At 37.2% G+C, this 13828-nt stretch overlaps 1 protein-coding gene across 2 annotated transcripts in view; it reads left to right on the plus strand.

Annotated features, from left to right (window-relative positions):
- nrxn3a (neurexin 3a) overlaps positions 1-13828 on the plus strand; it is a 353303-nt gene that overhangs the window by 271604 nt on the left and 67871 nt on the right. For both annotated transcript variants that reach the window (XM_079833565.1, XM_079833566.1), the window contains one exon: positions 206-387. In XM_079833565.1, the coding sequence (XP_079689691.1) occupies positions 206-387 (182 nt within the window). The remainder of the gene's footprint in view (positions 1-205; positions 388-13828) is intronic.

Here is a 13828-nt window from a genome sequence, read left to right on the forward strand (position 1 = left end):
TTTTTTGTTGGTCTTGTGTTGTTTGATTAACATTAAAACGCAGACAGCAGCGCAGCAGGAATATTACATTATAATCTTGGATTATGCAACAGCTCAGTGCCTTCACGCAGTTAATAAAAACAGCTAGTGTCTTACAGTTTAAAGTCAAGCCCCTCAGTATTACAAGCTAATCTTTGCATCTCTTGTTGTTGTTTTTTTTTTACAGCTGGAACAACGTATATCTTTGGGAAAGGAGGAGGCCTCATAACCTTTAACTGGCCAGCCAATGAGCGCCCGAGCACCCGTACGGACAGGCTGACGGTGGGCTTTAGCACCTCTCTCAAGGATGGCATCCTGATCCGCATCGACAGTGCCCCCGGCCTGGGAGACTACCTCATGCTCCACATTGTAAGTCAGAGCTTTTTCTGATGACGACCTTAACCCTGGTCTAACCGTAACTTGATCAGCCACATCAAATGTCATCACATAGAAATGTCAATACTAAAGGTCCACAACAAACATTTTACTTTTGAGCATCTCTACAACCCTTTAACATGTACATTTTATCTGAAAAGAGTAAGCCCGCGCACACAGTAGTAATGTGTAGAGATCTGAAACCCACTTTATGGCCAAGAGTTTTTTTCTTTTCCCCTAAACCTCAAAAGTTTGTTTAAATTATTAAAACTAGAGGGAGTGTTGGGGGTAACACATTACAAGTAACTTTAATTACTTAATCAGATTACTTTTTTTTCAAGTAACTAGTAAAATAACATTATTTTTACATTTACAACAAAAGTCTCTTTTTCAAAAAAGTAACGCAAGTTGTGACCATGTGACTATGCATTTACTCATTTCACTTCAGTATTACTCAAAATCAATAAAAAAGTGAAATGCAATCTCAGAATATTATGCAAACCTGAAATAATTAAATTCCACAAATATAGTACTTTATGTGTTTAATCTCAAATTCAGCTGCATGTGGCTGCTTTTGCTGTTTTCACTATGCTTGCGCGTCCAGTATGAAGCAAGCGTAACACAGAGCAAAATATAGTGATTACAAATATATATACACTACCGTTTAATTGTTTAGGCTTGGCTTTTTATTGTTTTTAAAAGAAGTCTCTTATGCTCACAAAGGCTGCATTTATTTGATCAAAAATACAATAAGAACAGTAATATAGTGAAATATTATTACACTTTAAAATAACTGTTCTAATATATTTTAAATGTAATTTATTTGTGTGATGGCATATGAATTAAATGTAATATATATTTATAATATAATTTAAACTTATTAACCACGGATCAGAAGCCTTGTGACTGTGCTTTGATGTAACGGTGGGTTAAGTTTTAAATACATAATGAATATAAGAGGGAAAAAAACACATGATATTTCTTAAGTAAATTAATTTCATTCCACACAGACATGAATAATTAAGTGATCGGAGTAGCTATGCCGCATGTCAAGAATAGACACATCTCGACAAAACACAATATACGCTTCCAGTGTTGAAAGCTGCATTGATTATAATAGGACGGGGTTATAATCTGTCAAAATAGTGTTTGCATTCTCCGCATTTTATAGAACATAACACATCTGAGAGTAGATACCTTGTGGGCGGTTTCTTTTTCTTTCTGTTGCATGTCCTTGTAAATAATCAATCCAGGAATAATGATGTCTCTCAAAGTGCTCTGTTTTGAGTTGCACAGCTTCATTTTTCCATTAATCTTTGTATTGTGTCAATGCCATAGAAGTTTGTCACTCCACAGCTGCATTATAAAAAAAACTGTTCCTCAGATCAGCCACAACAACTGTGAATTACTTCAGAAGTGGTGTGTTTTATTTTGCTGAGCTACACAATGTTCTTTTCAAATGATTAAAAATCAATGCATGCGCCACACAGAAGCCCATCAGCTTTTTTCTACATTTTATCCATGGCGAGAGCGTCTGTTTGGCCGGATGTGTCCATAATGTAAATAATTCAGCACTCATGTAATGGATGCTGGTTTGGTAATTAACCTGCTTTTCTGAAAGACAAAAGGATTCATTTTCAGACAATGTTTGTCACCAAGGGGTCTTTAACTCATAAATGAACAATGAGGTCAGAGTGTTTCCTTTTCCTTTTTTTTTTTAACATACAACGTATGGCCAACAGCCCCATAAACACACACTCATATGTGCTTTTTAAATGTTTAATTTCAAAATAATTTAACCATATTTACTGAAAAATGTATTATTGATGCTTCACCACACAAACCACATATCCGAGAACTTCTGACTGTACAGTATTGCAAGTATATAATGAAACTGATGATAAACAAACAAACGAAAAGTAATATCTTATCACGTTTGTACATAATCAAGTGACCTTGCAGTTTAATGGGGGACGGCTGTCTATTTTTTTGTCAGAATGTGAATGGGGAATATTTCTCTGGCTATCTCCATCTGTCCACTAGTTTTATTGTGGCCCACGTTGGTGGTCCACTGGGACTCTTGGAGCTCTGTAATGGGCAATATAACTGAGGGCATTTCACTAAACCCTCACCCCCTGCCTTTACCCTTTATGACACACATGGACACACTCGCACCATTATAGCAGTCTAGCGCTGATGGAAATAAGCCTCTTCTGCCAAATGAACAAAATCTAGAGCACAACTCTAGAGTAAAGGGAATTAAGCTTCCCGTATTTTACAGGCTGTTTCGAAACTTACGTAACTAGTGATTGGGAGTTGCCTTTGATTAGCATGTACTGGTGTGGAATTAATCTTTGCATTTGGAACACTATTATGTCTTTGGTCTCTTTTTAGATTGGTGCACTAAACGGTTATACCTCGGAACGTAAATCCTTTTTTGAAATAGATTTTAAACCACTGTGGTTATATTCAACTTTAGGAAGAATATTACAGTAGTTGACGATGGATCAAAATGTCACAGCTTTATTTTGGGCCTGGGATTGTGGAAGCCTCCCTCCACTCATTTCTTCTGCGCTGATAATGAGTGAGCTATTTTCAGCTGTAAACGTCTGTCTCTCTTACACTTCTGAACTGAGAGGCTGGTGACACCATGGAATACCTTGTTAGACAGTTTCCGACAACAAGGGAAATGTCAGTGCCATTGCCCTTCAAACATGCCACCTGTGAAATGGCAAACTCTGTAATGGATTCTGCTAACCAATCACTTTATATGGCCTTAAACAAACCATATAATCTATCAGGGTCAAATTAACATCAACATTTTGACCTAAAATGCTGCCTCATGACCAGCATTATTAATTCCTGGTTTTGTTCTTGAGATAAGTATTTTTTAAGTGAGATTGGGTAGTTCACCTAAAAGTGAAAATATATTATTTAGTTACCTTCATGCTGTTCCAAACCTGTACGACGTTCTTTTCTATCATTTGGAACTCAAAACAAGATGTTTTGAAGACTGTCAAGAAGAAAATGGGGTCTAAAGCAACATTGGACCCCATTGACTTGTTACTGCATGGAGAAAAAAGAGAAATCTTTCAAAATATCTTATTTTCCACAGAAGTAAGAAAGTCATATAGGTTTGGAATGACATGCGGGTGAGTACATGACATATGTTAAATTTTTTGGGCAAACTATCCTTTTAACTCTTGAAAGAAACGTCTTACATCTCCACACAAGCTGCATCAAAGCAGGGAACATCTGCCCCCTGTAAATTTTGGCTTTTCTCACTCTTAAAGTCATCTGATGTGTCTTCAGTCAGAGGAAGTGAAGATACAGAAGTGCCATCTGCTTCTCACCATGTATTCTGTCCATGTGACACATTCATCCAAGAATTATAACAGGTCTTGTCACACTCTCACTTCATAGCCCTTCTAATCTCAAAGTAAACATAAGACATGAACATCAACCCATTCTGCATCTGTAGTGTGAAATAGTTCTGAATGAAACAGGTAAATGTAGGTGGGATGGATAGATTTTATCCATCAGAAAGTGGTTGGATTGTGAAAACAGATCAAGAGAGCAAGAGGGATTTTGGTTTGTGGTTTGGAACTATGTTGGTTATATTTTCTGTTAAAAATAACGGTAACACTTTAGTTTAGGGTCCAATTCTCACTATTAACTAGTTGCTTATTAGCATGCATATGACTAGGATATTGGCTGTTTATTAGTACTTATAACGTACATTTTAATTCCTTATTCTTCATTACTATAATCTACATCCCTTAACCCAATACCTAAAGTTAACATACCTTACTAACTATTAATAAGCAGTAATTAGGACTTTATTGCGGAAAAAGTCATAGATAAAAGTTCGTTAATTGTGAGAATTTGACCCTAAACTAAAGCAACAAAAATGACAATAAACTTAGCATTTTCTGTCTTCATAAAAAAAAGTATTTTCCTTGATAGGCCGCTTTTATACACAATCAGTAAAACTTTTCTACACACCTGAAAGAAAGTTTAGCTTACGATTCTAAATACTATGTCAAGTAGGCGCAGCCTAGTCTTTGACTAGTTTAAAGGGGTGATGAATTGAGAAATCAACTTTCCTTTGAGCCTTTGATGTATAAAAGTTCATCGTGATATAAGAATATCCTGTAAGTTTCGGAGCTGAAAACTTCCTTGTTAGTCGAGAAAAGCTTTTATTGACACCAGGCCCAGAAAACACTCGATCTCAGAATATGTCGACCATTGACGTCATAGAATGCAGAAGCGCCGCCTAAAGCCCGCTACCGACTCGTGGAGCTAAATGGGTCGTGCTGCCGACCAATAAACATGCCGGTTCCAGCTCGCGTGCGCAAGACATTGCACGTTTGTTCGCTTCATTTCACTGCGGAATCGATTGTAAACAAGATACAGGTCGAGACTGGATTTGCAGACATATTGCGATTAAAACACAATGCTGTACCTTCTATATTGGATCCGACAGGAATGGTGCAACACACTTATGTGAGTAAAACATGTTTTTGATATTTGTTAGTATTGCATTGTTACAAATCGTTTGATATCTATTGATTACATACCTTAGCACGCTGTCACAGGCTGAAGAATCCTTTATTTGAGGTGTTATTGGTTCATTCGTGATCAGCATTGGGCTATCGATGGGCTATCTTATCTTAACTTATCTGTGCACGCGTGTGTGTGTGTGTACGGTTCGCGGTTATATTCACTGATCGGGCCGGCCAAGTAATAAAAAAATAACATTCCAATCAATCGCGGGTGGATGAGAGATGAATCATTGTGTTTGTTTGGTAAGGACATTTTGCGAGTCCTGTGACCGTTTCCCCAGAGACGCTTTCAAAACAATTCCCACATTTACTGAGGGGAGCTGAAGCTCATTAAATATGCAAATCTTATCCAATCCTAGCCATGGACGTTTACTTCCAAGTCTTCAGTGCAGCACGCCCATAGAAACCGAGCGTTTCTTCAGAGAGCCTCAAAACCAAGGCAGAAAATAGCCTATTACTTATTCATTATGATGTTTTTGAATGTAAAAACCATGCGGACGTCATAAGTTGACCTCAGACAACGGTATAAAATAAACAAAAAAAGCCAGTTCATGATCCCTTTAATTCTCTCAAAGAGTAGTGGTGTGCCCAAAATCCATGGACAGAAAGGTGACAAGATGATTTCATTGCTATTATATAGATATAACAGCAGCCTTTGCTTTGAAGAAAAAAACTATCAAATCTAATAATTTTGATCCCCTTTTTTGCATTCATAAAGGTTTATTGGGCATGCTTTCGATTTTTTTTTTTTTTTTACATGTTTTATATCCCCTACCCCTAAATGTGCACCTAAACCTACATTTTGGCCCCATAACGTAGTATATACCTAAACCACACACGCACACACGCAGGCACACACACACACACACACACACACACAGTTTTAGCCTCTTTATAGCTTCTGTTTCTGTACTACTAGTAAGCCATTCATGCTGCCATGCTTGCCATCTGTTGACCGCAGCAGTCTCACATGGGAAAACGAATGCACTTTTGTAAGTTGCTGTGGATAAGAACTCCTGCTATAAATGCCTTTAATTTAGATGTCTTCAGTTGGAGAGAGAGAGAAAGAGGTGAGGAGAGACAATCGTGAAGATGTCCCTGCTGTTCCGGCTGATTGTAACACTCATCTCACATTCATTTCAAATTGCCATTCTGTTTCTCTGTGTTCCATAAGAGTTAAACACTTAAAGAAAGTTTCAAATGACTAAAGTTAAATGCATTTTGAATTCACTTCCTTCCCTAATACGAACAGCAGCGCCTGCACAGCATTACGTATTTGTTGTAAGTCCGTTGGATACTCATTAACAGCAAATGGCTTCCCTCCACCAGCTGCACAGCTGGAAATAAGTGTGTAATTAAGGTAAAAAACTAAGCGTTTCTACAAATTGCTTGTGCCCCCATGTTGTATTACCGCTACAAGACTGGCTGGGATTTTTCAATTTGCTTTAAAAGTCTTTAACACCCCCTACAATGCAAAACATCGCACATTTTAAATAATGTTAACCAATGTCTTTTCAGTTTAGAAACTCGCACTTTGGCCAAATAGACGGGGACCTTAAAATTACATGGTCCAATGATGGGCCAGTCATTTTAACTGAATTACGTCGTCGGTTGCTTTCCACATATCGACAGAAGAGGGAAAGGATAAATGGCTCAGACACCAGCAGTCTTTGCCACCAAAGCTGTTGACTGAAATCCTATAAGAGAGAATGATTTAAGTGTACAGAAAATCAATGGTGTTGATCTCTTTTAATCAGTGAGCAGCATAACTACACATTGCCTGTTGATTTTCAATCCTGCAAACCTCTCTGCGCTGAATGGCCCCTGCCACAAGCATCCCACTCCACTTCCATTCAGCCTTAAAGTGCAGAACGATTCTGAGTGAGAAAAGTGAGCACAATTACCCAGCTTGTTCCATTTGCTGCTCGGAGTTCACAGTTTCTATACCAAAGAGAGGGGGATATACTTCATTCTGACAGACTCTTAAGATGTGAAAAAACGATGTGACTAAACCGAAACGCTCTAGTTGTGGGGGGTCTTTTTTTTTATAAATGCAAATATTTAAGTTCCTGTTGATACAGTAGAAATCCACAGAGGAATTTGTCGCAGGTAACGGGGTAATTTGTCGATGTCTGCACATAACTCGTTTTCAAATTTGAGCCATCAATCTCATAAAATAGTTTGTTATTGACATTTTTCTGCTGCAGGGGTATTTGCATCAGGTTTTCATGAAGTTTGCATAACGTAAATAAATGTCTGCATCTGCTTCTGGTGCTATGACAGAAAAGAAAACACATTTATAATAAAGGTTGGTGCAATTTTATATATTTAATAAATAGTGCTAACCCAATTAGACTCAGGTAACCTCATTAAAATATATGGAATATATTTATATAAAAATATAAATATATATAAAAAAAAAATTATGCAGATACATCAACATTTACAATTATATATACAGTCAAATTTATTCAGACACATATCACAGTTTATTCGCTATAGTTTAGAAAATGGTAATAAAATATGACAAGAAGAGTGTCAGAGAGTGTCAGAACAAATTAATCTTGATAATGCCAGATAAATTTGATAGAAATGTATGTAATGGATTACAACCAACCAATCAGCTGTCAGCTGTTCAAGTACTCCATTAGATACCAATTTAGTTCAACCAATTACCAAGAAATCCTTTATTTTGTTCAGTCTGTGGTGTAAAAGTTTGCATTAGCAATTAAATAAAAACCATAATTCTCTATTAATGCCCTTAACAAGAAAAAAACACATTAACAGCACTTGTAACATGACACAAATGTTAATCAATTTATTCACAAAAAAGCTAGAAACAAAAGTGGATGAAAATATAGGATGCTGTTGAACTTATATAACACACTATCTCTCTCTCTCTCTCTCTCTCTCTCTCTCTCTCTCTCTCTCTCTCTCTCTCTCTCTCTCTCTCTCTCTCTCTCTCTCTTTTTCAAAGTCTATTTCCATAATCCATCTGAGCTAATCACCGAACAATCACACATGGCCTTATTCCAACTGTAGCTTTGGAATGCAGGTGCAATACAATCTCTCTGCCTCATTTTCTAAATCTTTCCTCTTGTATGGCTGTTTAGTTTACCTGCACATCTAGCAGCAAGTGCTAGTTTAGGTGCACAGCTGGTTTGACAGCTCAGATCAACTGCTTTTGCTGTATGTGTGGTCAACGTGGTAAGAAAGCCCAGCTGGATAAATGAAGCTGTTCTAAATCCGTTCTGAGTTTCTGTTTTCATGGTCACCATCATCAAAAGAATCCTGCTTTAATTTCTCATACTGCTGAGTTATGAATCAATATTTCAGAGTCTAATATTACCTTCTAATGTTGTTTGAAAATCGAAACACTCCAGGATTGTAGCTTAAACCTTCATCTAGTCACCTCTATAAATAATCACTCTCTTATTATTAGAAATGACACGGTCCTTTGCCACAAATGCATACATATTTATGTTGAGTATCAAATAAATTATTATATTCATGTGTATAATATAATCTTAATTCACGTTTCCATCCAGAATGTTTTTTTTTTACAATATGTGGGTAACACAAAAGAGCAAAAATAAATATATTGGTATATAATAAATACAAAATAGTTAACCATGTATAAAATGCAATCAATATACTAATATGTATTGACTGTTATAGTGCTTATAGCATTATAAAAAAAATCGATATTATTTGTACAACTAAAATGTGTATTCTGTAGCAAGTCTATATTTAATATATTTTTCTTAGCATGTGACAGATATTATGAGCTTTATATAACCTAAATCACTTTATATAATAAAAATCCACAGTCCTGAAAAAACAATAGTAAGAGATAACTTCAGCAGAATTATTTTTGTATGTTTTATAGATTTCCTCTGCTGTTGTTACACTGTATTGTGTGAAAATAATTTGATGTCAACGAAAATAAGAATTAGATAGATTGCTGCTGTATCCTATAAGTACACAGTCACACTTTTTGTTTCAAATCAGCAAATTTAAAGCAAATCAGTTAACAATTAATGCCTTATTTGGGGTCTGTGATAGCGTACTCTCAGGCTCCGCAGTGGCTACAAGCGAGGATGAGAGTGGTGTAACGCAATCCCCCTAAGGTATTTTTGATCTGGAAATTGCGTTAAATTGGCCAGCAGTTGAAAGCAGATGAATGCGAGCCATGTCTGAAATGGAGCATAATGTGAACGCAGATGGAGAATAAAAAATGCAGATGCCCTGGAAGGTCATTCCGATCAGAGTGCATTGATCCTCAGGGTTCAGTTTAGAAAACTCAGACACGTAAACAGGGAGGAAATTCACGCTTCCTCATGGGTTTTGCTGAGAACGGGTTGAATTTCAGTGCCTTCCCTGTATTTTTGTTTTCTTTTCTTTTTTCCCGTTGGCTCATTAACCTTGACATTGATTGGTGCATGCACAATTTTACTCTGGCCACCTGAAAACTGTGCACAAGCCGATGTTAATGTATTCCAGCTAATGATAATGGTAGCAAAGCTTCCCCAGCGATCTTCCTGGCAATTCTCGAAGGACTGCCAACAAACCTCAACTCTTATTAAAGAAAGCTGGCAGCCGCAGGGCACAAATTTGCATTATTTTGTCCAGCCACATGTTTTAATCGGTGACAGGCTTGCCACTCAGTCCAGACCTTCCCAACATGACCCATTTTCCGCACAGCATATGTCAAGCGAGATGTGCAGATTTATGAGCAATCAAAACCGCTCCAGCTAAATAAACTGTCCGATCTCCTTGATGGCACGGATGAAAGGCACAGGTGCCTCATCTCAGTACGCTGAGCCCATATCTATTGGATTTGCTTTCTTCTTTCCATGTACACTTCTATATTTACTTAAAATCTCGGGCAGTGCGCGACTGGAAGTATATTATTTCCAAAAGTACTTCGTTGTGTCGCTTTGCATTCACCTCACGAAGATGGTAATTGTGTGTTCTAGGAAAATTGCAGTCTGTCTGACAGCCTCCCCTGCAATTCAGTAACCGGGGGTCTGTATAGAAATCAGACAGGAACTGTTCATTTGGAGTGACCTCCATCTCAAGCTGTACCTTCAGATGGGGTGAGAAGAGCTGTGTTATTGATCAAACATAATAAAATACAATAAAAAAAAAAAAAAAATCTTCCTCAAATGAGTTTGAATAAATGCTTTATTCATTATAATCCTTAATAAAATTTAATAAAATTTTTTCGTGTTTCCACAAAAAATATTAAGCAGCCCCACTGTTTTCAGCTTTGCCATCACAATAATAAAACTACATTTTAAATTGTAGTAATATTTAAAAATTTTACAGTTTTACTATATTTTTGATCAAATAAACATCAAATAAATGCCGCCTTGGTGAGCTCAAGAGACTTATTTCAAAAACACTTTTTGGTGCGGCAGTGGCTCAGTGGTTCATGTAGGTTGTTTACAAACCGGATGGTTGGTGGTTCAATCCCCGGTTCCACCTGATCAAGTGTCAAGGTGTCCATGAGCAAGACACCTAACCCCAGCTGCTCCCGACGAGCTGGATGGTGCCTTGCATGGCTGACACCGGCTGACACCACCGCCATATACATATATTATGTATATATATAAATACACACTCATTTGTGTATATATTAAGAAATATTTGCATGTATATACTGTATATATTTATATAATATATATTAAATAAATATAAAACAAATCTTAAATATATGCATACATGTGTGTGCATTTGTATATACATAATAATTAAACACAGTACTCACACATACAGTATTATGTAAACACAAACTTGTATTTTGGATGCGATCAATCGCGATTAATCGATTTGACAGCACTAAATTATATTTTTTAAAAACTTGTTTTATGTTTAATAAAAGTATCCAATTTATATTTAATTATACTAACATTTTAAATGTAAATGTTTCTACTGAAACTTTGGGCAGCACTGGATTGGATTCCTTTTTTTGCATGTAAATGAACAGCTAAAGCTTGAGTTTTTCCATTTTCTTGGGAACTCTGCTTGTTTCATCATAGTACTTTGTCTTAAAATGGTCTCAAAATGATCTAATAATGCTGCATACTGGTGTATAACAAAATCATAACCATAAGGCAATATATGTTTCTTCTTCAGTGCTGTAAATACAAAAGCACTTACACAGAGATTTATTCAGCTTTGATTTATAGATGCCTCACAGAGATAGATAAGTGCACCTGTCTGTTTCAGCAATGTTACTCGTGGCCAGCGGGCATCAAATCCATATTATATTCAGCAATTCACTAGACCAGTGTTTCCCACCACTTCTCTGCAGGATTTACCCCAAAACCAATCATCAACTTGTGCATCCATCAGTGTCTGCGGAAAATGCAATGTAATATTCATGTGTTTCATATCCATTTGCTTTTTGTATTTAAGAAATATGCTTTTAGTAATTCCAATCTGAATTGAATGGGGGGAGGGGGGTCCTTTCTTCTAGTAGTTAAGAGAACATATTGATTGGTTCTGTGCTAAATTGATTTGTCAAGCGATGAAATTATCAAATTTGCTGAAAAAGGATAGGGATTGAAAGAGTCAACGTGCTTTGTCTAGAGATAATTTTAGATAACTACAGCTGAATGTTCTGAGGGAAAAAGTCATGTTTACAGCATGCTGTGAAGCTGCTGATCTTTCCTTTCTTTTTCATTTCTGAGGTAATGTATGTGATTTGAGTCCTGCTGCGATTTTAAGACCTGTGGGGGGAAAGGTGTTCTGGAAACAAAATGTCCCACAATCCACAGTGGGAGACATCAGTCTAAGAACAACCTAACAATTACTAGTAGCCATGCATCAGTCAGGTTAAAATGACCTACTCGTATTATCCACTCAAATGTACCAACAATTAGGCTAAAAGGAGAAAACCTCCGTTCAGGGTCTAGATGTCGAGTCTCTCCTTGAGTGGACTTCTGAATACTTTGACGGCTGGCAAAGAAAAAAAGTTGTTGCAGATAAACCTGAAAAGTACTTTCTGATATTTGATGCTTGAAGTCCAGAGGCTTCACTTCTCAGGCTTCGATTCTCTGGGATTTTATTCATTTTTTTCCTTTTGTAGAGAAAAAGTTGTGTTTTTTTCTCTCTCTATCTCTCTCTAGCTGGAAGCCTGGATGGCTGATAATCAAGAAATGGTGTCGACTGGCTCTATCATTGATTTTAAGGGAGTCGCACCAAAGGTGTTGCGAAATGTATGATCTAGGGTAGTGCAAGTGAAGACCTACAAATCCGTCTTTTAAAGTTATTGTGTCAAAGTCAAAGAGAAGAGAGATGAAAGCAGTTAAAGATCGTAGAGGAATCTAACTGGGAAGCACCTTGGCGAATTCAAACCAGTGACAGCTGAGTTAAGCGGCTTCATGTTGTCGAGCGGGAATTCGATTGGCTTTACCCACATGCATAAATGTGTTAATGAGGAGCAGTATGGACATTTCACATTTACATTTATGCATTTGCCAGATTCCTTTATCCCATGCTACTTACATGAAAGGAGACATTTGAATGAGTTCATCCATTCCCTGGGAATCAAACCCATGGCCTTGGGGTTGCTAGTGCCATTTATTATTTAAATGCTAATTTAATTACCTTTTACAATATTTTTACACTTTTCCCATTAAAGGGTTAGATAACTCAAAAATGAAAATTCTGTCATTAAAGGGGTACTTCAGCGCTGGGAAGATGAATGTGTATTTAAAATGGGTCATGTATGTAGTAGAAATGTGAAATTATTTTTTAATTTGGTGCCTTCTAGACAAGAAAAAGACAGAAAATGTATTTTTGTCTCATGTGGATGACAACAACTCCCAGAATACACTTGCTTCGCTGCCCAACGAGGCCACTCCCAAGCCACGGCTACTGGTTATCACTTGCCCATCATTACAACGCCCCCACCATCGTTTCGTTTTTCATAGTAATACAATCATTTTGTTCAGTTAGAGAATAAACACTACAATTAAAAAACTGAACGTGTCTTTTCAAATAACGTGTGAGTGAGCTGAACGAAAGTCACGTCTCAAATGCAGCAGGAGTCAGATTTCATTCATCACGAGAGCGAAGAGCTGAGCAGAGCTGAGGTAAGTGCGGCAGTCATTCACAGCACGTGTCCAGTCTGGCACGTGTCCAGATCATGCCTATGGAACCTAAACTTTCATAGGAATTCATTGAAAAGTTGAAACACTCACTTCGCTCCGTTATTAAATGCCCGATCCAAGCGGCTGTGCGCATTTACATTCTGTGAGTGAGATCCCTCCCCTGTGGGCGGGTTGAAAACATGCGGAACTAGCTCCTTCTACTGGCTGTAGTCTTTAGCCTCTGGCCAAAAAATCCTTTGGCCAGAAAAAGGATTTTTTTCCCAGAAATAAAATGCATAATTCTCTTGTCTCAGGGGGATATGAGGGGGGAAAGTACCATAATTTGAATATACTACCGGGTTTCTACTGATACAAAGCTTAATGCTAAATCGCTGAAGTAACCCTTTAATTACTCACCCTCATGTCTTTCCAAATCCATAAGAAATCAAAACTTGTTGAAATCCAAGAGGTTTCTGAACCATCCATTGGCAGTAACATCATTGCAACTATCAAGGCCCAGAAAGGTAGTAAAGACATTATTAAAATAGCCCATGTGACTACAGTGGTTCAACCTTAATGTTAAGAAGCGACGAGAATACTTGTTGTGCTCAAAAACAGAAAAAAATAACGACTCTATTCAACAATTTCTTCTCTTCTGTGTCAGTCTCTTTTGCTGTTGACGTAGTAAATAGAGTGCAGAGCTTCCGGGTTCTACGATAGACTATTTTAACGAATTTTACAATGACTTTGCTGCTTATGGATGGTTCA

The sequence above is a fragment of the Gobio gobio genome (assembly GCF_949357685.1).
Source record: "Gobio gobio genome assembly, chromosome: 13".
Taxonomy (NCBI): Eukaryota; Metazoa; Chordata; class Actinopteri; order Cypriniformes; family Gobionidae; genus Gobio; species Gobio gobio.